Raw genomic sequence first — 25,389 nt, 5'->3', positions numbered from 1 at the left:
GAGTTAACTCGCGCATAGGCCAGTGGTGCGTGACTTAAGTCACGTATTGCTTGCAACGTGCGTTAGTTAAGTCACGCTGCGTGACTTAACTAACGCAATGGTATATTTGGAAGCATTGCAGGGCGCGAGCAAAATGTGCTGGGTGAAGAGCAAAAATCTTGGTTTAATTCTTATTGGGCCTCCTTTCTGAAGAATCTAACTGGGCCTCCTTGTGCGTTTGCTTTTCACCACTCCTTTTTGATACAAGACCCTCCTAGGTTTTTTTTAGGCTATTACTTTTTCCACCTATCCTATCAGTTTCTCACGCTCCCTATTTTTTTTTTTAAATATCATTTGTTCGAATTATATAATCTGGAGAAAAAAAAATTAGGTTTTTTGGATTATATAATGCAAAATATGCTTTGCCCAGATTTTTAAAGAGATTGTGGTCTATATTATTTCGATTACATAGATATAAATGACAGAAACATAAAATAAATGCAAATATAAACAAAATTAAAAGGACAAAATTATACAAATAAAATCTCATTTTATTAATATATCAATACATTTACAATAAAATAAAGCTTAAGCTTGAAGCTTTTTAAGTTTATTACATAAAATATGCAAACCTAATGTTAATCTATTAAAGACCTAAAGTTAAACCAGTAGTGCAAGTTGATGGAGGGGGAAGGAGGAGGGGAGGGAAAAGGAGAAAAGGATGGTGGGGGAAGGGGGATGAGGGTAAGGTTTGTTTCCTATCTAGGGACAAAGAGACCATGATGGTCAACGTTACATCCAGACAAATCGCGCTTCTTTGCATCGTGTCACCATCCTCATCGACATTTATACAATCCTTGAGTTACCAAAGTAGCATTTTCTTATGAAAGGCCAACGATGAAAACACATTGTTGTAGAAGGAAGAGGATGAGAGGGTGTGAGAAATGGTGAATGTTTGAAGGGTATTTATAGGGAAAATTTGTGAAGATTTTGGTTCATAAAGTGTAACGACTCTTGATCATGAGTCAAAAAATATGTTCAAGGAGGTTGATAACTGCCTCCGATATTTGCGGAGTTTTACTATTTTTTAATTTTTAATTAATCTTACGTTTTTTTTTAAATTATATTTTGTTTGAAAAAATTGAATGCATTTGTGGCGGCCAATTTTTGATGATAATGTTTTTCTTTTTTTAAAATATATATATATATATATATATATATATATATATATATATATATATATTGGCGTCTGCGGAAATCTTTTCCCACAATTGTCTTTTGCGATGGCCAAATTCCGCCGCTACTATTGCGTGGCATTTGCCGCGAAATACATTCCATCGGAAAAGAATAAAAATTCAGCTTTGCATTTGCAGTGGGTTTCCATCCGTTAGTAATGCCAATTCCGCCGCAAATATGTGCTTGCGTGGGATTTTGGGACACACTAGTTCCATACACTCTTGGAGTGTTATGTTGATCAAATCTTGTAGTTTACAAAGGTTTGTTAAATATTCATGGAGATATGCATTTTCTATTTATTGTTGGAGTATGAGTGTTTTTGGATTACATAATGAGATATTACCAAAACTTATTCAAATTATATTATTCGAACGGATTAAACAAGGAATTTGAAAGGTGCGTGAGAAAGACATAAAGGAAAAAAGTTCTAATTGACATTTTTTTTCAAAACAAAAATAAATACTAATATTAAACCAACGAATCAGTCATCAGTTGAAATAATCTTAAGAAATTATGCACACGTTGTGAATGCTAAACGAATCAGTCACCTTGAATCATGGCCCAAAATAAAGCATCAAATAAATGAATTTCTCCACAAAAACAATATAACATGTGATGTTTCAATTAAAGAATTCGATCTATCATAAATGAATTGTTTGATTAGAAATTGAATTTTTCATTATAATTTTTTTTTAAAAAAAATTATAACAAACGATAAAATACTTTTAGGATCCGGAGTTGTTCGATCAAAATTTAAAACACGAAATATTAACTCAAGAGCGTTAAGATGAAATAATATGTCTCTTCTAACTCAGAGAAGATCTCAGGTTTGATCTCGAGTTTGGGTATCACCAACTTTAAAACTTATATAGAACAACTTTAACTATTAAGGAGAGTTGCATATTTAAATCTTGTATGAGTCTTACAATACTCGGGGACTACTCCACAATTACGTGTAGAGAATATCAAATTTAGACAAAAATAAATAAATAATATTAAAATGCACTTAAAAATATAAAATCAAAATAGAGATCCAAAATATAACTCATACATTGAGACTCTAAAAGAAACTCAAATTGAGATGTGGAATTATTAAATTCCATTAATTTTTAGATGCTATTACATTTTCTTTACTCACTTATGACATCTTGGTATATAATCACCAGAATGTCTTGAATGTCTTGAAGGAACAGCTATCTTCTTATCTATGGCAATATCACATCTAACACAACATGTGCAACGATGCCTATTTTTTGCAACATCCTTGCAAGCACACTCTTGAACCATGGCGCCTGCTCCTAATGCACCATTGAAGTCTGCACCGCAAACTCGAGAATTTTGACATTGGCCCCGAAAATCCATATGCCGCGGACAAGAGGTCGCGAAATCATCTGTGTGCGCTACTTCTAAAATATTATAGACAACAAAAATATGATGATGAAATAGTTTCACAAGTGAATTTAATTTAGAAATTAGCATACTATACTCTCTTTTTGAAATAATTTTGCCAAAAAACAATGTATGTATATGAATGATATCTAAATTTGCTAGTTCTAAGAATTATGGTATTAAGTTATGATTGGTGTACCTGATCCATAGGTGATGCTGAAGAGAGAAAACAAAGCAGCCGCCAAGAGGATAATACTTCCTTGCTTCATGATGATATTTGCTACAACACACAATATTTTCAAATTGAAAAACCTAAAATTGTTGGGATAATTTCAAAGAAGAGGGCACACGTATATATGGTTACAATGGTTTGCTAAATTTACGCTGTTAAAAAAACGGATTGCTGAATTAACAGTTCTTGTATTACACGTATGGAGTACTAAATTTATTCCATATAAATTACTTGCTTAAGTTAAGAAAATTATGTAGAACCAAAATTGATTCACACGTATATGATGTGTTTGGTTGTTTTCTAGCACCTGCTATATTCTACGAAAAAGTCACAAACGAATTTGTAGAATGTCATGTGTCGCTGCTTTAATGAAATGAAAAATTTATAAGTCCATATTTTGTGGGAAGTCATGACCATGCAATGATAAAAATCAACGGAGGATAACTGTTCGTGTTGGTTGGGAATTCGTGGGAGCATTATTCTTTCTAGCACTATTGAATTTATTTTTTTTTTAATTGATTTTACTTGAGGTTTAAATTTGTAGATTTTGATTCTACAATTGATTTTTACACATTCAATATACTTTTAAGTTTTATACCAATGTATTCAAATATAAATCAATGAATCATTTTTTTTTACACAGATAAACGATATTCATTCATTCAAATTGATAGGGTACATCGATCAAAAATGATTAATCTGCGAACAAACTCACAACATCTATGTTAATAGCATAAAACGGAAAGTACATATGCCTACAAATATGACTATATTAAAGTTTTTGGATCTGCAACATTGACAGCATAAAAGTCATTGATCGGATCTGCATTTGTTCAAAGCTAATGATGGTTGAATTAAAACATGTTTAAGTTCTAATTTTCTGTTTTTTAATGTCTTGGAAGTTACAAGTGATAATAGTATTTTTAGTGAACTTGTGTGAAAGGTTTGATTAAGTATAATGTTTAATGTGGTTGTTGATTGTTTGTTAAAAAAAAAATGGATGGATCCAAACCAATCTATTAACAAAATTTTTGTTTAGTGGATGGATTGGATGAATATGTTTGGAGAACTATTTCAGTGATTTGTCGACATAAATTTTAGACAAATCATTTGATCACACACATAAAAAGTAAAAAATAGAAAGAAAAGATAATTAAATAATAATTAGTTTTTAAAAAGGGGTAACCTTGGCGCAACTGGTAAAGTTGTTGTCATGTGACTGTAAGGTCACGGGTTCAAGTCCTGGAAACAGCCTCTTGTGTAAAAACAGGGTAAGGCTGCATACAATACACCAAATGGTGGGACCCCTTCCCGGACCCTGCGTATGCGGGAGCTTTAGTGCACCGGGTTGCCCTTTTTTTTTTTTTTAGTTTTTAAATGATTATATCTTTTTAAATGATTAAATAATAATTAGTCATTGATCTAGACCAGCAGCTGCAACTGTTGTCAATTCCAAGTGGGAAAGACCGCCGGTTGGTGGGTTGAAATGTAAGGTGGATATTGCATTTCATGAAGACGATAGAAGAGTGTCATTGGGATGTTGTGTGCACGATTTGAATGGTCCGTTTATTACAGGGAAAACAAGGTGGAAGAGAATGAAAGTGTCCGTCTTGAAAGGAGAGACAATCATGTTTGTGTGCATTTTTTTTTCATTTAAATTAATAATTAATATATCAATTGTGACAGAAAATTAAATAACATTCCGTCACAACAGTGGCGCCAATATTCCCGCCTTCGATTTCCACTAAATTTTGCATTAAAATAGCCTCAGTTGAGATGGAAATACAAATTTCGTCCCAAATTTGCGACTAAAACTTCAATCTGTCCCAAATTGGGGACGAAATTTTGATTCCGTCCCAAATGAAGTAAATAAATTAAAATAAAATATTTGTAATAGAAGGGCGTCGGAAATTCCGTCCCGATTTAATTAATTTGGGATGGAAAATAAATTTCATCACGAAGTTTCGTCTCAATTTGATAGTTTTCTTGTAGTGGATGGCACAATGTCATCTTTGAGTCGGATTCGTGCACTCTTGTGAATTCTCTATCGTGTCAATGTAGCGGAGTTTCTAAATTTTATATGTTGCTTTCAGTTATTAATGACCAACTATCTCTACATTCCAATTTCGAGGTTAAGTTTATCCGGCGACAAGTGAATATGGTTGTTCACTCTTTAACTAGGGCGACCAGTTTTTAGGCTAGTCACCATGAGTTAATTTTGCTTTTATCAACAAAAAAAATGATTATATCTTTTTTTGTTTGTGTGATCAAATGAAGTGTTTAAAATCTTGTGTCCATTTAATAATTATTTTGTGGTCATGATCCGACAATTGGAGGGAATTTTATTTATTTTTGCATTGACAATTTATTTGTTTTCACACTACCAATTTATCTGATTTTCCATAATCATTTTCGTTGCTCTCGCATTAACAATTTATATGGCTTTCCATTAACAATTTATTTTATTTGTTTTCACACTACCAATTTATCTGATTTTCCATAATCATTTTCGTTGCTCTCGCATTAACAATTTATATGGCTTTCCATTAACAATTTATTTGTTTTCCCATTATACGATTTTTTTTTAAACCTCACATTATACAAACTTTTTATTTTTAAGGAATTATACGTATACTACAACGTAATTAAGATTTAGTAACAGTGGAAAAATGTAACTAAATCAAGAGAAATGTTACTAAATAAATTTAGTAACATCTGTCCAATTGTTAGGCAAAGCCAGTGTTACTAAATGTCTTCAGTAACATTTTATGTATTATTAGTAACATTTTATGTATTATTACGATGGTGGTAGTTTGAGAGATCAGAGTTGATCGGAGAAGGATATAGATGTGGTGGTGGCACGAATTGAGGAGAATACTGATGGTAGTGGTCGATGGCCGGAGAGAGGGAGGAGCAGTGGTCGGTGGGTTGGAGATGAGAGAGACAAGAAGCAGCAGTGGGTGAGGGAGAGAAGAGAGAAAGGAAAAAAAAATTAAAATAATACTGTAAAATACTACGGTGTCTGTATTGTGTTTCAATTATTGTGTCCAGTTATCACAGCTGTTTGAAATTTGATTTCTCAAACATGCTCTCATACAAAAATTCATTTGCTTTCACATTAGCAATTTATCAGATTTCGCATTCTACTCACATGTCCATGGTCTACCTTTTATCCTGTTTCAATCAAAGGATCAACACTCAACTAAGTGATGACAACAACTATCTTCAAAGTCGGGAAACCTACTTGCAATTTTTTTAATCCTCTATTCTCATATGAGAACTAAATATATTCATCAACTCAAAGTTTAATCCATTTTTTACTAATGGTAAATTTTAGTAGTTAATTTGTTGGATTAATATTTACTCATTCGAATTTAAATCCAAGACATCCAACTCCTTTTCCATTAACTCAAACCATTTGACCCAACCCCTCACCCACACATTTGTCTATGTTGAAGTCTACCACACATGCAATTGCTACACTGAGTTTTTATTGCGTTAGTGTTGTTTAATTTACATTTAACTTAAGTAAAAAAATAAATAAAATATTAACCAAACAAATGATTCTAACTAGCACAAGAAGTGCATCGTTAGAATCAAGAGTCCACAAACTCAATTTCAAACCACTCCAGACAAAAACATCGAAAACGCCAACAAGCTAATTCAAATACAAAAGGTTGATCCTTTTCCACCCTATAAGTTTCTCACGCTCCCTATTTATTTCCAAAAATACATTTGGTTTTGATTATATAATCTCAAATATGTTTTGACCAAATTTTTAAAGACGTGGTTTATATTATTTCAATGACATAAACATAAATGACAAAATTATAAAATAAATGCAAATATAAACAAAATTAAAAGAACAAAATGATACAAATAAAATCTCATTTTATTAATATATCAATGCATTTACAATAAAATAAAGTGTAAGCTTAAAGTTTTCTAAGCTTATTACATAAAATATTCAAACTTAATGATAAACTTTCAAAAACCTAAAGTTAAACATGTAGTGCATGTTGATGGAGGGGGGAAGGGGGAGAAAGAGATGGTGGGGGCGGAGGGGGGTTAGGGTGAGGATTGTTTCCTCTCTAAGGCGAAAAAAAACTTTGATGGTCAACCTTCCACCAAAACAAACCAACATGACACACTAACAAACTGTGCTTCTTTGCACCGCGTCACCATCCCCATTTACCGTTCATAGAACCACTGAATTTCCAAAATAGCCTCTTTTAATAAAGGCTGATGGACGAAATTGACAACTGCACCAAATCGCAACAATTAGTCAAGTAGTGAGTTTCTTCTCCACAAGGATTGTCGTTCAAATCAATAATTAGCAAAATTTATTTCAAAAGCGAAAAGTAAAGAAAGTGAATAGAATTGCATGGTTAAATTGCCATGTCCAATGCAAGATCAGGTTTTTGTGATTCAGATGATTAACGACGATTAGGGTTTCCTTGAATCCCCATTTTGTCTTTATTGGAATTATCTTTTAGGAAATAAAACAACTTATGTGGTGCATCACTGATTTAATGTGTCACGATGGTCAAACCCACACTAGGCTCTTTAGATAACTCATGTAGGATCCACTTGAGTAGTCTACTAGATTTTTCTAAAGAGCGGAGTAAGGACGGAGCCGACTTAAACCTTAACTTCCTAACCTCTATAAGAAGTAGTAATTAGAAAATCCAATGGACTGATAAAATTTCGGGTTGTCAATGCCTGCTTTAATCCTACGAATCAATCCCCAAGGTTACACTCGTAGTTAACTAATTTACAAAGCATTAAGAACGAGCGTAATCTAATTTAAATATCAACACAATCAAAAGCTTAAAATAAATGAAAACTTTATTAATAAATTACAAGAAATAAAAAGGGGTTCATCGTGGAACCCTAATCAAGAGGTTTAGTTGCTCATGGAAAGAGACATCATAACAAAAACAATAGAAAAATATACCTTAGAAAGAATAAAAGGAGGAGAAATTTCACTTTGAATCTCTGATACTTGACCCTTGCTCTGAACTGTCAATGTTTATGAATGAATAAAATAGTGGGTAAGGGTCTCTATTTATAGCATTAAGTTACTTAGGGATTAAGAGAAGAAAAATTGGCTTTATCCGCCAATCCAGTTTGAAAAACAAGCAAAAAGGGTGTCAGGCGCACGTGCTAGGTGCAGGGGCGCATGGTACAGGCGCAGCGGCATCTGAGGCAGCCCTTCATGTGTGATTTCTTGCACTTTCTTCCCATTTTCGATCATTCTTTCGTTTGGAAACTCCTAGGAACTTGAAATGAATTTCCTTCACTTTGTATTGTCTTCAACAACCTTCTAAGAACTCTTGATCTTCAATTCTTCATCCTTGATCCTTCACATGATGTCTTGAAATGCAAAGAAAAAGTACTAAAAACATAGCCAAAATGTCATATGATACTATGTCATCAAACACCAATGATGGAAACACATTGTTGTAGAAGGAGGAGGAAGAGAGAGTGATGGTGTGTGAAATGGTGAAGGTTTGAATGATATTTATAGGGGAAATTTGTGAATATTGTGTTGCATAGAGTGTAATGACTCTTAATTAAGGGTCAAAAAAAGTGTTAAAAGAGTTTTACCAGCCATTAAAACTGGTAAAACCCTTTGAAAAACGTGTTCCATGAGTTACTTTTGATGTCCAAAATTCTAACTTGTTTCAAATTATATAATCCAAAAATTATCAACTATTTTCGGATTATATATTCTGAAATGCTTCAATAATGGGTGAAAAATGAGAGAGACTTCGTACTTCGTAAGGTGAGGGATGTTTCGGATTGTACATTCTGAAAATATTATGTACAAGATTTTTTTATGTGGTCCACATTGCACTGACAGTTTCTGTGGTTCACGACACCCAAAAACCTCTAAATAAGTGTGTCTATTTTCATTAGCAGTAAACCACACAAAAAAAAAGCAATGGAAATTTCGGTCATTGATCCGAACACCAAGCTAGCTGTAGTTTACTACAAAAGGGGAAAACCACCCCATCTGTTCAAGATTCGCACTGATGTCAATCTCTCTGGGTTGAAGGATCATCTAGATCAAATCAACCTTCAACTGAACCACAAAGACAAAAGAAGGGTGGACGATGTTGAGTATCGACGTCTATCGACTGACTCAGCCAAAACTCTGCAATTTAGCCAGATGAAGCTCATGAACGACGACGACATGAGAACCATGTTCTCGATCTTTGGTCAGTACAATACTAAAGGACCAATCGAGTTTGTCGCTTTGTTGGTCAGATCTGTTGAATAAATTCAGAAAGTTTGATCCGGCCCAGAAACTATGAAGAGGTCAGGGTTCTGTTGGAAGGATCAGTTGAAGATATTAGTTTATTTGAATTGTGATCTATTATGTTTTATTTTATTACGTGTTTTATGTTGTTCAATCATGTTGTTAAAATCAATATATCTATGGTCAGTGTTATGTTGTTGAATTATGTTGTTTTTTATCTTCTTCGCACAAATTTTTTTTTGTCTGCAACAAAGGAACACATTGAAGAAATACGAAGAGAAAATTTTTCTGAAGATCTTCATCATGCTGTCAAAAATATCATTGTTGAACTTTACGCTAAAGATGTTCATTTAAACACGTAGATATATAGAATATATAGATCTTCATAAAGCTGTCAAATATCTCTCCGCTGAACTTTACGCAAAAGATGTTCATTCAAAAAAATAGATAGATAGAATATATAGATCCTCGTCATGCTTTCAAATATATCAATATAGGGTAGGTTCAGACTATATAATCTGAACCATTTTAGCACAGTTTTTTTGTGATCCATATTGCACCGACAGTTTCTGTGGTCCACGACGCACAAAAACTTATATAAATAAGCGCCTGGTTCAGTTGCTGTAAAACACATCAAAAAATTCTAAAAAATCTTCCGAAAGATATGAACATCATGAGGTTGCTATGAGATGGATCTTGCTGCCTTGGCAGTATACCTATGTTAGTTGGCAAGGAAGCATGATCTAACTTAAAACAATCATGTTGAAACATCTTGTCTTTCATCATTGTGTTGCATATCTTATTCCAAAGAGGTTTTTATGAACTTGATCCAGTTGACCTGTCGATCAAAATATGTCAGTTGGCAGGCCAGCTAGATCCAGTACAAAAGCACCTCTTCGAACACCTTCCCATAAGATTCGTCACTTCTTTTATTGTGTTGTTTTAAGCTGTTTAATTACTTTTGTACCTTTTTTAAAAATAAAATAAAAATCATATGTCATCCTCCATGAAAATCTACCAAAAATGAAACTTAAACACAGTCTGGTGCTATTCGGATGATACAAGTCAAAAATATTTAGACAAGTCCAGATTGTATAATCCAAAAACTCTCATACTAGGTGGATTGTGGTGTTTCACCAAAGGTTTGAACGGTTTGTAGTGTGTTTAATGCATTTTTGGTCGGTTGGACCATGAAAAATGTTTCCTTTGGTTGTAGTTATGGTCTAGGACTAGTTTAAGACTATAAATAGGCTTGCATGCATCAACAATTTTATTCATTCTACAATTCCCATCTTTACTTACTTTTTCTTGGTAAATGATGGTGGAAGATGTTAGAGGAGACATATAGTTTGTCGTTTAAAGTTCTTGTTGCTAAATATGGGGAGAAGGGGGCACATTTTCACTTCTCCAGGAAGGGGGTCTGTTTGGTGGCAGAATATTATTAGGATTAAGGAGGGTGTAGGGGTTGGTGTGGTCTTGATTATCTGACAATACTAAACCTGTTGTGGATAATGGGTCTTCTACGTTGTTTTGGAAGGATTGGTGGGTGGGGGAGGATCGTTTGTGTGTTAGTTTTAGAAGATTATTCAAGTTGGCGGAAAATAAGTTGATGACAATCGCTCATATGTTTATTTTGGGTTGGGGTAAGAGTGGTGAGGTGTGGAAGTGGCGGAGGCGTCTGTTTGCTTGGGAGGAGGAAATGTTATGAGAAATTAAGTCGTTATTATCGAACTGTGTATTGCAAGATGGGTCAAATGATAGATGGGTCTGACTGTTAAATTCATCCAATATTTATTCAGTCAGCAGTGCTTATGACTTTTTTTATGTTGCATGGACAATGATAGTTCAGATGGCTTTACCAATGTTTGGTTTAAAGGAGTGCCGCTCAAAGTGAACCTATTTGTGTGGCACTTGATCTTGAATCGCATTCCGACTAAGGAGAATGTAGCTAGGAGAGGTATTGTTAGCTCAGATGATTGTCTTTGTGTAGGGGGCTGCGGCGTGGATGAGGAGAGGAACCATTTATTTGTTACATGTAATCATTTTGGAAGAATTTGGAATATGGTGGCAGCTTGGTTGGGCTTTGAGTTTGTAGGAAATGGTCTTCTGCAGAAGCATCATAATCTTTTGTGTGTTAGGTGGTCCGTCCAAAAGGCCTAATTGTACTATGGCTATGTTATGAGCAGCTACAACTTGGTCAATCTGGAAAAAGGGTAATGGTCGCATATTTCAACAAAAGGTCGAGCATTAGCAACTCGAGAGAATCAAACTTCAATTTTTTGGTGGTTGAAATTAAGTCTCCCTAATTTGATTTTGATTATTTGTGTTTGTTGTTTGTTATTTAACCCTTTGACTGTTTTGTTGTGTTTTGTTTTGTTTTCTTGTGACTGCTTGTATCTTTTAATCTTCCAGGTACGCCTTGTGCTGGAAGGATTCTGGTTAATATAATTCCATTTTTGTTTGTATAAAAAGAAAATAATCACACACGTCTACTTGTGATAAACTCACAATACAACACTTTTCATATACAAACAATGCAAAAAAAATAAAATAAATAAGCTTGTGTAATAACAATTTGTGATTGACAAGACGACAGCGCATAATCTTAAAATTTCAAAACCCAAAATTTTGAGTTTTTGATGTTTCATTTTGTTGGGTATTTGTGTTGCCTGCATTGTTGCTAAAACAAATATCCTTGTTCTGTAAGTTGGAACCAATGTTCCAGCATGTGGTTAGGCAACTCTGTAAGATGTTGGATACAATGTTCCAACATCCTGGCACGGTTCAGTGTGCCTGGGTTTCTGCCTTATCTGTACGCGCGTAGTTTATCGTTTAAGGAAACCATATTTCCTTTACTTACTGACCAAGTAACGCGAATATCTTATAAGAATCAGCTGTGGAATAATACTAAAATAGATATTTTATTTTAGGAAATATTTGTTACGATTTGGAATGTTTCTAAATAGGTTCCGACATATTAGGACTTTCCAGAATTGTCTCTGATTCTGTTTTGCAGGTTTGCCGAACCGATCTGCAAGTTTACTGAAGCCCAATGAATTATTTAGCCCAAGCTGCTTCAGTATAAAAGGAAGACTTCAAGACCTAATTGCTTAATTCAAGCCGTCATTCTAAAAGTTAGATTTTTAGGGTTTGAGTCTTCATGTATTCTGTTCTTGTATCGTTTGTGATGCAAGTCTAGAATCTTTACCGTGTTCTTTCTAGTGTCGTATTAGATACTTGTTCAGGACTGGTTTTGTGAGTATTGATACTCTTGTGCATCAAACCGAAGTTGTGAAACAAGGTTTGGTTGTTTGTGTTGGAAGGTAACTTCTATCTTGTTGTGTTTGAGGTCTGATAGGTCACTGGGGCAGTGACTGACCATTAGGATAGTGAGATGGGATCTCAGATCTAGGAGTTCCTAGGTTGAAGTCTATACGGGTAGGTCCTAGGTCATATAGTGTAAACGAGGAGTTTGCTGAGAGCTATTGAATAAGGACTACACTAGTGGATTTCCTTCCTGGCTTGGTAGCCCCCAGATGTAAGCGTGTTGTGCTGAACTGGGTCAACAAACTTCCTGTGTTCTTTATTTTCTGTCCTTTATTTTTCTTGTTTTATTTCTGTTTATCGCGTGATGTTGAAACATTAATCGGAACATTACAAACGTTAAAACATCTGACAGAACGTGTTAAAACAAGTACGCTAGAATTTCACATTTCATAAAAAAAATATATATATATTTTTAAATAATTTCAGGTCCAACAAAAATTTCTTTTTATGAATCCTAATATTTAAGATAATAAAAGAGTTTTTAAAGTGTTCTGTACCTAAAAAAAAAAAAGGGTTTTTAAAGTGTTCAGTGTTTAAGGTTAGTCTTCGCAGTTTCGCAAACAAAACTAGGTTTACATCAAACAAAATATTTTGTTTTTTTGCAAACAAGATTATGAGAAGCACCATTGTTTTGTTTTGAAGTATCAAAATCCCGCCAAACCAAACCAATCAATGTTACATCGTACCTGGTCTCGTGTTCTTCATCTTCCAATTCTCAATTCTCAAACAACACCACCTTATGCAATTCATTCCATTTCCTCAAACCAAATGAACCCAACAAAGAAACTAACATTTTCCCATATTTTCCAAAAATGTTCAAACCTTAAAGCTATAAATCCTGGGAAACAAGCTCATGCCCAGATGACAGTAACTGGTTTTGTTCCCACTGTTTTTGTTTCAAACTGTTTGCTTCAGTTTTACTGTAAATGTTTGAATTTGAATTATGCGTACAATGTGTTCGATAAAATGCCTCAAAGGGATGTTATTTCATGGAACACTATGATATTTGGTTATGCTGGTGTTGGAAACATGGAGTTTGCGCAGTTTTTGTTTGACTCGATGCCGGAACGAGATGTTGTTTCGTGGAATTCGATGTTGTCGTGTTATTTGCAAAACGGGTTTCATCGAAAGTCGGTTGAAATATTTGCTAAGATGAGGTTATTGGAAATTCAGCATGATTATGCTACTTTTGCGGTTGTTTTGAAAGCGTGTACTGGTATTGAAGACTATGGTTTAGGACTTCAGGTTCATTGCCTTGCGATTAAGATGGGTTTTGATAGTGATGTGGTTACGGGTACTGCTCTAGTAGATATGTATTCGACATGTAAGAAACTAGATCATGCTTTTAAGATTTTTTGTGAAATGCCGGAAAGGAATTCAGTGTGTTGGAGTGCTGTAATTGCAGGCTATGTTCGAAATGATCGGTTTATTGAGGGGTTAAAATTGTATAAGGTTATGTTAAAAGAAGGTATGGGGGTGAGTCAATCAACATTTGCTAGTGCGTTTAGGTCGTGTGCCGGATTATCAGCATTTGAGTTAGGTACGCAGTTGCATGCTTATGCTCTAAAGACTAATTTTGGATACGATAATATAGTAGGAACAGCTACATTAGACATGTATGCTAAGTGTGACAGAATGTTTGAAGCTCGAAAGGTATTTAACACATTCCCCAACCCTACTCGGCAATCGCATAATGCCCTTATTGTTGGATATGCACGGCAAGATCAAGGTCTTGAAGCTTTAGAAATTTTTCAGTCTGTACAGAAGTCTTATCTTGACTTCGACGAAATTAGTCTGTCTGGTGCTTTGACTGCATGTTCAACGATCAAAGGCTATTTGGAAGGTATTCAACTGCATGGGTTAGCAGTGAAATGTGGTTTAGATTTCAATATCTGTGTTGCAAATACTATTTTAGACATGTATGCAAAATGTGGAGCATTGATGGAAGCTTGTTTGATATTTGATGACATGGAAATAAAGGATGCTGTGTCTTGGAATGCAATCATTGCCGCTCACGAGCAAAACGAACAAGTAGAAGAAACACTTTCACTTTTTGTTTCAATGCTTCGGTCAACTATGGAACCTGATGATTATACTTTCGGCAGTGTTGTAAAGGCGTGTGCGAGAAAGAAAGCTTTGAACTATGGTATGGAGGTTCATGGAAGAGTTATTAAGTCTGGTATGGGGTTAGACTGGTTTGTCGGAAGCGCCATTATTGATATGTATTGCAAGTGTGGAATGCTAGTGGAGGCAGAAAAAATCCATGAGAGATTGGAAGAGCGGACAACTGTTTCTTGGAATTCAATCATTTCAGGATTCTCTTCGGAGAAGCAAGGCGAAAATGCTCTGAGTTATTTTTCTAAGATGCTACAAGTCGGTGTAATACCTGACAACTTCACGTATGCCACAGTTCTCGACATTTGTGCAAATTTGGCTACTGTCGAACTCGGAAAACAGATTCATGGACAAATTTTAAAGCTACAGTTGCATTCAGATGTGTATATAGCTAGTACTATTGTAGATATGTATTCAAAGTGTGGAAATATGCAGGATTCTCGTGTAATGTTTGAGAAGGCACCTAAGCGGGATTATGTGACTTGGAGTGCCATGATTTGTGCATATGCATACCATGGACTTGGAGAAGATGCAATTAAATTATTTGAGGAGATGCAGCTTCATAATGTGAAACCAAATCATACGATTTTTATTTCGGTCCTCAGAGCTTGTGCGCATATGGGTTTTGTAGACAAAGGGCTACATTACTTCCGGGAAATGCAAAGTCACTACGGTTTAGATCCCCAAGTGGAACATTATTCTTGCATGGTAGATCTACTTGGTAGGTCAGGCCAAGTAAACGAAGCCTTAGAGCTTATTGAAAGCATGCCTTTTGAAGCTGATGATGTTATATGGAGAACTTTACTCGGTATTTGCAAGTTGCAAGGGAATGTTGAGGTTGCAGAAAAAGCTGCTAATTCTTTATTGCAGTTGGACCCTCAAGATTCTTCTGCTTACGTTCTTTTGTCGAATGTATATGGAACCGCAGGAATGTGGGGCGAGGTTGCGAAAATAAGAAGTTTAATGAAGAATTATAAGTTAAAGAAGGAGCCAGGATGTAGCTGGATTCAGGTAAGGGACGAGGTGCATGCATTTCTTGTTGGAGACAAGGCACATCCAAGATCTGAGGAGATATATCAACAAACTCATGTACTTGTGGATGAGATGAAGTGGGACGGATATGTTCCTGAAATCGATGGTTTCCTTCTTGATGAGGAAGTGGAAGAACAAGATTCTTACGAGGGACTTAAAATCACCGCGTGTAGTGTGAGATAATGTAAAAAAGAATTCAAACGCTGCCTAAAATGGCATAATGGAGAATTCGAGCAGGAGACTCTAAAGTGAAATCCAGATTGCCTTGTACTGAATAGTGGCTTGAGTTGTGCTGTTTCAAATACTGAGAGTGAGGTCTAGATTCTTGATTAATCAGAATCTCTACATAGCAATCTGAGTCCTGCTCAATATGACGGTATTTTAGGGTGTACCGATGAGTTTGGATGGTTTATCCAGCTGTCTAGTCGCTTTCAAGATATTCATCATCATCCCTGCAGATTGGTTTAGAGCAATGAACTTGATAATTTATTAAGTTAAACATGTGCATGTAGATGGCAGAATCCAAGCATGTGAGTGTGTGATAATGTATCTCTAGAAAGGAAAAACATTTGATTTTCAAATTAGATTCTCTAGAAAAGAAATGTTCTTTTTTATTCATATATAAAGCCATATACTCATTTTCATACCATGGGATTGCTATGAACAGATTCATGCAGCCACACTCTATTTAAATTGAGGGAACTTTTTGTTCTAATATTCTGACTGAACTTGTAGCTTGGCAAACCATTAAGCATGTTCTCTAGAACAGAAATTCAATGACTTGCAAATGGATTATTAAACCAATGATTTTGGTGTCAGTGTTTTTTCTTTTCATATATTTAGAAATTGTCAAGGCATGTACTCAAATCTCCATTCTGGTTATTGTCATCCTTATTTTGCTTATAACAATTTTAAGCCTATCTATCATGCTCCTGTGTATCAACATCTCTAAATATGGTTGAACTCAATTTATTTTAAGCAGTTCAGATACTGAATTTGCATTTGCATACCATCCTAAGCTAAAATGGTAAACCAAAGAACGCCATCAAATTGTTCTTAACAAAAAATAAAATAGAACAATTATTTGGATACTAAATTAGTTTGACAGAGTGTGTACTCAATTTTGTTTGCCGAAGTATGATCATATTGTTCAACTGTGATTCTGTAACTTCATGTCATATTTGGTATCCGATGCTTGAGATTAACTACTCCTTTGGAGGACTCTGAGTCAAAATAGAAGCATTATCAACGTGAAATTTTTCACAAGGGCTGCAACTTTTGATTTTGAGCTGCAAATTATCGCCATGTATATTTGAAAAATGAGCTGACCCCACTTAGTGGGAAAACACTTGGTTGTTGTTGTATATTTGAAAAATGAGAGATATCAACATATCACTAGATAAAACTATAATGGTTGTTTAAGTAGTTTTCTGCTTGAGGTACGACCCTCGCGACGACTTTAGGTTCCTAAATGTGAATAATTCATTTTTTTTAAAGTAAGTAATCTAGATCGTTGAAATGGAGTGAGATTCCATGTTGTAACTGGGTCATACAGTTACAGCTCTCAACCGTCAAATCTAGATTAACAACTGAGATTGTTAGCAGTGAAACTGACTTTGTGATATGGATTGTCTGATCTAAAACCAATGGTCATGATTTACCACCGGTGTGTAACTACGTGAATACGCATAGCCGTTGAAATCATCTGTTTACATTAAGTTTATATGCATCAAACATTATGAATGTATCATACATCAACTGCCGATTTTAGCTGAGATCACTTGGTATACCTTTCAAAGAGGAAAAAGAATCATCTAAGCTGATCCAAAAGTATGTATTTTAGCTGAGATCACTTGATCCAATTCTAAGCTTTGATCGGAAGATCCATATTTTACTTTGTTAGACTCATTTTGTCGAGTCAGAGTATGAGTCATCTAATTAAAATCAAACAATTGAGGGAAACAATCTCACTTACTAAAACGATTCATAGCAGCTTGGCACACCATCCTACTAAAGAGGAAAAAGATTACACCAGAAGAAAATACATACTATTGAAACAAAATTTGATTACTACACATACAAAATGCTTTGCATTCAAATCTACAATGTCATTGTCGTTGTAACCTAGTACCACCTATCTTACGAACCTGAGATCCTTCAGAGCTGCAGCACCATACTGCAATTGTAATATTCAAGGAATCGTGGTTTTTAAGGGAATCTACCGCAAAAGAAAATGCGTGCAATTGAAACAAAATTTGATTACTACACAATGCTTTGCATTAAAACCTACAGTGTCAGTGTCCTTGTAACCTAGTACAATCTATCTCCTGGACCTGGGATCCTCTACAGCTGCATCACCATACTGCACTCGTAAGGATTCAACGAATCGTCGTTTTTAAGGGAATTTGTCCTTTCATATGATGCCATTTCCCATTCCGCAAGTCCCTGCCAAGATCCCAACAGTAGTCTCTTGCCTTTCCAAAAATAAAGGTAGGTCAATCCCTTCATAGACTGACATCAACATTCAAGTCCTTGAAATACAGAAAGGTCACAGCTGAAAGGAGTAAGACAAACAATGATATCAATAAGTGCTTAAAAGTAAGAACTCCTGCATCTATTCTTCTCACAGTCCCAACATCTGGTATTGAATCTGACTTTACTTCATTATCATTTGCAGATGAATTTTTCGATGTCTTGTTCCCCTGGAAAAGAAAAATAGGAGCAACTATTAGAACTTTTCTCTGTCCATATTTCTCTTCTGTTATTACATTTATATATCAGAAATGATAAAATGTTACTACATTTACTCTTTCAGTATATATCATATATAATACAATATTTCTTTCAAAATAAATAAAGAACAATATCAGGAAAGGAAAAAAAAAGGACAATTTGGAAGACAACTAGATCTAAATAAAACATTTCAGTGTCTAGTAGTGCTCTATGGATCAGAACTCTCCTATGATTCAGTTCAGGTGCCAACAGAAGATAATACCATAATACTTACTCCCTTCGGTTCGGTCTCTGTTATAAGAGAATTTAACAAACTTCATACTTATAAAAAAATTCAGTTGAAAGCAATTACTCTTCTTGATCTTATAGAAGAAATAAGCACATTCACAAAAATACCCTTTTATGAGATTTATTGCCGACTCTTCTCATTTTAAATGTTTTCCAGCATTATTGAAGTGTATTATGGAAATAATAGCATTAAATACAATGAAGGTAGTTAAAATTTGCTTATATTTGAGACCAAAATAATTGTGTTTACTATCTGTCCGCATTGTACAGGTGAGGAAGGAGTCCAAAATAGTAATTATGCAGTCCAAAATCGGAGCCAACAATTTAATAGAAATAGTAATTTAAACAATCCATATAGCATGCTTTATGCACATATTTCTAACCAGGAAACCATGCACTCTATGCCAAGTACTGTTTTACATTTATTAAAAAACCTAACTAACAAATAACACTTTACCAGCGAAGAAAAAGTTGATACGACATATAAGGCACTTGTAATGATAATAAAACGATTTAACATTACTCACCAGCAAGACTACCATAAAAAGAAAAATATTTAACTAAGCTAGGAGCCTAGAAGCATGCCATGAATGTTAGTACATTCAAACAGAAATATACTGCCAATAGGATGTTTGGACATGAGTGGAGCAGATATTTTGAAACAATTGTTAAGGAGGATTGATAAGAAGGATAATCCAATAGTTAGAGAGAACCAAAAAAACTATAGATCAAACAATTTGAACACACTAGTGGTAAATCGTCTATCTTCAAACCTAATACAAGACAATGTTTTACAGCATCACCAATCCATGAACTAGTGGGGAAAAAAAAGGTTTTTTAGTCATCTAGCTACTACCAGACAAAAACAGGCAGAAGTTTGTCCAACAGAAACCATATCCAAAGCCATACAATAGCAGCAGCATTGAAGACGCAACAGTGTAATTCAGAAACAACTGAATTCACGACTGACTTCCAAAGATAACTTTGTCGTAAAACTATCACCCCTACTTATGCAAGTCATTTTTTCTATCAAAAATATGTCTCTAAATATGCTAATATTTAAAATTGTTGCCCTAAGATGAAACAAATACATTTGTTAACTACTTAAGAGATTCTTGTGTATCAGTTGCATATACAAATAAAAAACATGTTAATAATGTCTGAAGTACTAACCTCATGCTCAGAAGACAAAGTCGCACTAACTTCTTTAGAAGAACCCTTCTTATATGTTTGCTTCAGTTTCACTGCCAAAAGTTTGTTCTCGCTTGCTAAGGAGGATAGCTGCAAGTAAAGGACAAAAATTTCAACTAAGGATGAACAGGTATATAAAATCTCATACTATAGTCAGGCAGACATGACATAAATGTTTAAAACAAATGGGAAACCTCCATACATCCCATCATCAGCCAAGCAAACCACTGCTAAATGTTCATCCTATGAATCTTCAATCAAGTTGATTTATAGGATACTTCAATTAAAAGTAAATAGTAATAAACTCCATACATAACTACAGTTGTTAAACTCAAGGCTGAAAGTGGAAAAATCAAAGAGGAGAAAAAAGGGTTGTGCTTGATCAATTGTTATTCAAATACTGACATATATAGGTGAGGTGGGAATCGGTAGGCTAGGCTCGGGCCTTGCCCGACCTGAGCATGACTACTTTGAGAATGTTAGGCTCGAATCTGGCCTATTACCTATTATAGGTCCATTTTTAAGGACCGCCTGGCATTTTGAAAGTTGTTTAAAAGTCTACTTCACTATTTTTAGTGAAAGCCTACACCACTCAAGTGGTCAGTAGTGTGGCTTTCGTAAAAAGACTAACAAGCTCATAGGTCAGATGTACGTCAGTATGTTTAAGTTACATAAAAGGTTGGAAAATTTTTGATTCAACACAAAGTACAAAACCTTATATAATAATAATAATGGTAAAAAAATTATTTATATTTACTTAATTTGATTCTAAAAAAGTGCTGGACTTGACTATTTATACAAAAAGAAAATAAAAAGCATAGTCTGGCTTGGGCCTGACGTTGCCTAGACCATAGGCTCCTGACAATCTTCCTATTCCCCTCTTGTTGACACAAATTATCAAACCATGCAGATCAATTGATACCCTGGTTATTTATGTTGATTAATGAGCAAGAAATACTCAAGTTAAACATTATGTATTCAAGAGAGATATTATCAGGTCTCTATGGCAGTATAATGTAGTGGACTGAAACAAGATTTCAAAAGCTTGGTCTTTACCTTCTTATTAAGACGCTCTCTCTCCAAAGCCAACTGTGTCAGCAAACTTTTAAAAACTTTGGTTTGCTTTCCAATATTCTTTGCAGTTGTCATTTTCGCTTCCTCCGCTTTCTGCAGTGATCCCTCCAAGCATTCCAATCTACTCCTCAAGAAACTTACTTCCTCGTTTAAATCAGCATTAGATTCAGATAATATGATACACTTGTCCTCTGCACTGTCAGCTAGACTCTCGGCTTTAGAAACCTTTGACTTAAGATCCTTTATCACATGTTCCATATCTTCAATTGTGTAACACAACATCTTTTGCTTCTCTTCACTAGCTCCAGCAGACGCTACTGCCTGCTGCAGCTGTAAATCAGTCTCCTTTAGCTGCCTTTCAAGTAACTCTACACTCTCAGATGTGATACCACAGTCTTTTAAAAGAGTCAGCTCCTTGTTGAGTTCTTCATTAGTTTCCGTCAATTTTTTACACTGAACTTCTGCAGCATTAGCTCGATTTTCTGCATTTTTTGCATTTTCTTTCAATTCTACGATAAGGTTATCCATGTCTCTAACTTGAGAACACACAACATTATACTGTTGCTGATATTCATCGGCAGAGACTTTCACATTCACCAACTGGCATTCAGTTTCTTGTAGCTGCTTCTCAAGTGAGCACACTTTGTCGCCTAAATTAACTGCTTCAGCTGTGCTGCTTACGATCTTTTCCAAATTAACGTCTCTATTTTTCAATTGCTCTATAGAAGTTTCCAGCTTATCTCTAAGCTCGGATTCACTTTTTCTTAAACCAACCAAATTGAACTGAGAAAGCTTGAGTTTAGCCAACACTTCATTTGAAATTCCCTTCAGGATCTCGCGCGCATTGTCTGCCTCAAACAATCTTTCCCAAACTTCGATTGCTTCTTCCTCTGTTTGAATTAACTCGTCTTCTAAAGAAAGGATTCTCAGATTTAGCTTTTCTTCAATTTTCTTCGAGTCGTTGAAATTCTTCTCGAGATCTATTTCATTTGCCAAAGATTTCTCAAGCATCCTCAAAATGTTTCTATGTTGCTCAGTCGTTTGCATGTTCATCATGTTGTTTACATTCGAAGTTTGATCATCCTCTTGGACATTTCCACCGTCTTCAACATTCCCTGTTGTCATTGAAAATCCAACACATAAAAAAGGACAGCAAATATTTATTAGAAATGAAAATTTAGGGTATAATTCATATACACAATCAATGGAAATATTTTTTACACTGTCAATCAATCATAATAGTTAGAACATTAACATTGCTGGAATTTAATCATAAGTATATAACCACTTATGAAGTCACACATATGATTGGTTGTGATTTACTAAGAGTCTAGATTTTTCACACTGGTAATGTATCAAAATTAAACTCTCAAAATTATTCAGATAAAAATATTCTCATTGGTCGGTTCAAATGTTCAATATGTTCTTCACAGCTCTTTCTTCCTTTTCTTATTTTTTAAAACAAAAAAGAAGAGTTCCATTAATGCAAAATAGGCGTTTGCAATTCATATTGCATAAACATTACACACACAATATCACATGAAAATTAATGTGGACCCCACATACGATACCCTTTTCTAACAACTAAATGAAAAGACAGGAACATGTAACAGATAAAAACAACAAGTAATCAATGTTCAAACAACAACAAAAACAACATATATAAATACGAATCATTAAGATCTTCTACTTACCATTCTCTTCCTTCTTATAAGAAGACAAAGTCCTTTCAAAACTAAAAGATTGTTTCTTAATCTCGTAAAACTGCTCCTCGGATTCAACCAACCTCTCTTGCCAATCGTTCAAAGAAGAATCTCTCTCTCTAGAACCAGAAATCTCAGCATGAAGTGTATCCAAAAACAAACCCAAATCTCTAACCTCAGAACCCAGCACCCCACATAACAAATCAAACTCAAAACTCTTTAAAACACAATCCATATCGATGTTTTCTTCATCAGAAACTAAACCCTCTAATTCACCTTCCAAAGTTTCCAAATTCATCATAAAAATACTCAAATTTGAAACTTTCTCAGAGAAATATACCACACTCATTTCAAAATCCACAATAACTTCTCCATTATCTGAAACACCTCCAACATCAACATCACCGGTATTATCTTCAACACTTTGAGTTTCCATTGTTCTAATCGTAAAAAATTTCAACTATTGTTGTTACAAAACCTGAAAGAAAACTCAAAAAATTAAAACAAAAATGCTTCAGCAACAACCAGTTTTCATACACCTGTGACACCTGGTGAATCAAGTGTAAAAATGTAGTTAATTCAGCTAAGTAGATGACTAATTCAATTGATCATGATTCATGAAACAAAAAGTCGTGGTTAATTCATGTAGTTGAATTAACCAGAATTTTAGGCGCGTACTGAAATAACAATCTAGTCAGCTAAATTAACCACACTTTCAAACATGATTAACCAGGTGTTGCACGGATGTACAAAAAATGGGTGTCTATGTATAATCACATGTATCAGTGTCGTGTTGGTGTCGGACACGCCAATGCTACAGTGCTACAAAAATAACTACTTAAATTAAAATGCAAAAAAGTGAAAGTTTAACTAGTTGAGCCATGAAGTTAAGTAACAATCTAATCAACTAAATCAACCATACTTTTTAACGTGATCAACCATGTGTCGCGTGAGTGAGTGTATAAACTATGTATGATAACCTATGAAGCACTAACACAGATACGAACACCGGACACTAACACCGATCCCGATAAAAACTTTAAAAAATAAAATAATTAATTGAACTTAGTCACAAATGTCAAACACCAAACACATCTTTGATCAGAAGTGGCGGTAGTGTCGGTGCTACTGAGACATAACTAAACTTAAAATGCAACAAAATGAAAGTTTAACTATTTGATCCATAAAGTGAATACAATACAATATACTGGTAAACAACTAAAAAAATTAATTGAAAAATTACAAGAACAAAAAAATTAATAAAGATTGCAAAGTTAGAATTGAAATACACGATTGAAGGGAATGGAACAATACCAATTGAAGAATGAAATTGGGTTGATTTTGGATCCGTTGGAGTGAATATTTCAGACAACGAAAACAGTTGCGCCTAACTGAAAATTGAATCGGAGATCCACAACACTTGCAGTTCACTGTAAAACGCAGCGTTTTGCTATGAAGTGGTGTGTTTTTTTAATGTTTGTGACACGTGGGATGAAAAAAGGGTATGACTCTTCTTTGTTTTGTATGGACAAAAGGGTGTTTTTATTTTTCGGGTTACTATCATATTTTTGATACCAAGTTTCTCTTATCATTTACAAAGACTAATCTCCGTTGAAAAATACTTCCTCCGGTCCTTATTATAAGAAACAATTGACTTTTTTAGTTTATTGTGTAAGTGATGTATCTGGTCCATATTTACAATAAGATACATTAATTATTCTATGAACCTAAAAAGTCAACTTTTTCTTATAATAAGGACCGGAGGGGGAAACTTTTTTTTCCCCCGACCAGAGCTCTGCTAGGGTTACGTGGCGGTCTTCCCCAGGTCCTCCTGGATTCCTCACCAGTCTTAGATCTGGACGAATCCCATCCCGTTTTGGCTTAACCTCTAGTGGATCTACTAGTTTTGACTATCTCTTTTCTCTGTGTTTTCGATTTACCACTCACTAAAACCCTTCCTTCAAACCCTGTTTACGTTGTGTCTTATGGAGCGGCGTAAATCAAAACAACCTATATATGAAGACGAAGAAGCAATACCGGTTGAAGAAGAGGAGATCTGCAAAGATGATGAAAGCTTCTCACGCACTTTGGTCGGAAAACTATGGACTGAAAGCCCTTTTAACATTAGAGCCTTTAAACAAACAATGATCCAAGCATGGCGGTCACGAAACCAGATTGAGATTCAAGACCTTAACAAAAACTTGTTCCTGTTCAAGTTTGCATCAAAGAGGGAAGCTGAGCAGGTGTGGAAGAATGGGCCATGGAGTTTTGACAGGAATTTGCTCATCCTCAACAGGATCTCTGGAAACGAACAACCTTCTGAGCTTGCCATGAACAAAGCCTCCTTCTGGGTTCGAGTGTATGATCTGCCATTGAAACTCAGATTTGAGGGTATTGCAAAGAAGTTGGGAAACAGCCTCGGGAGTTATGAGGAGATGGACATGAAAGAAGTGAACAGGATGGGCAAATTTATGAGACTAAGGGCCTCGATTAACCTCACCAAACCTCTCAAAAGGGGATTGAAGCTTCACTTCCAGGGGAAAGATATCTGGGTGGACTACAAATACGAAAGGTTGCCAAACTTCTGTTTTGCCTGTGGAAGGATTGGTCACCAGATGCGCGATTGTGAGGAGGTGGAAGATCCAGATGGTGATGGCTTCACTGAGTTAGAAGAGAAAGATCAAGCGTACGGACCATGGCTTAGGGCATCCCCTCTCCCAAAAGTCATGTACGAAGTAACCAAAGATTCCAGCTCCAGTGCCTGCAGCAAAAACCTTTTTCCTTCACATAGCAACAGCAAGGGCCAAAACTCAGAAGTCATGAAG

At 35.0% G+C, this 25,389-nt stretch overlaps 3 protein-coding genes across 3 annotated transcripts; 2 read left to right on the top strand and 1 right to left on the bottom strand.

Annotated features, from left to right (window-relative positions):
* The first annotated feature begins 8,783 nt into the window (after nt 1-8,783).
* LOC146904640 (uncharacterized) lies at nt 8,784-9,122 on the top strand. Its single transcript, XM_085728329.1, has one exon. It carries the CDS (start codon nt 8,784-8,786, stop codon nt 9,120-9,122), a length of 339 nt encoding a protein of 112 aa, XP_085584455.1.
* Nucleotides 9,123-12,958: 3,836 nt separating this feature from the next.
* LOC146904639 (Pentatricopeptide repeat (PPR) superfamily protein) lies at nt 12,959-16,255 on the top strand. The gene has a single exon (XM_085726950.1). It carries the CDS (start codon nt 13,101-13,103, stop codon nt 15,756-15,758), a length of 2,658 nt encoding a protein of 885 aa, XP_085583076.1. The 5' UTR covers nt 12,959-13,100; the 3' UTR covers nt 15,759-16,255.
* Nucleotides 16,256-17,601: 1,346 nt separating this feature from the next.
* Nucleotides 17,602-23,986, bottom strand: WIT1 (WPP domain-interacting protein 1). Its single transcript, XM_085724875.1, has 5 exons — nt 23,879-23,986; nt 22,556-23,042; nt 20,844-21,976; nt 19,770-19,877; nt 17,602-18,277 (listed from the first exon to the last, which is right to left on the bottom strand). Exons 2-5 carry the CDS (start codon nt 22,998-23,000, stop codon nt 18,080-18,082), a joined length of 1,884 nt encoding a protein of 627 aa, XP_085581001.1. The 5' UTR covers nt 23,001-23,042; nt 23,879-23,986; the 3' UTR covers nt 17,602-18,079.
* Nucleotides 23,987-25,389: the final 1,403 nt, after the last annotated feature.

Source organism: Medicago sativa, chromosome 7, assembly GCF_051527215.1.
Source record: "Medicago sativa cultivar Bolivia chromosome 7, Bolivia_mono, whole genome shotgun sequence".
NCBI classification, from domain to species: Eukaryota; Viridiplantae; Streptophyta; class Magnoliopsida; order Fabales; family Fabaceae; genus Medicago; species Medicago sativa.
Note: the sequence above shows the minus strand (reverse complement) of the source record. Positions and strands in the feature narration are given on the sequence as shown.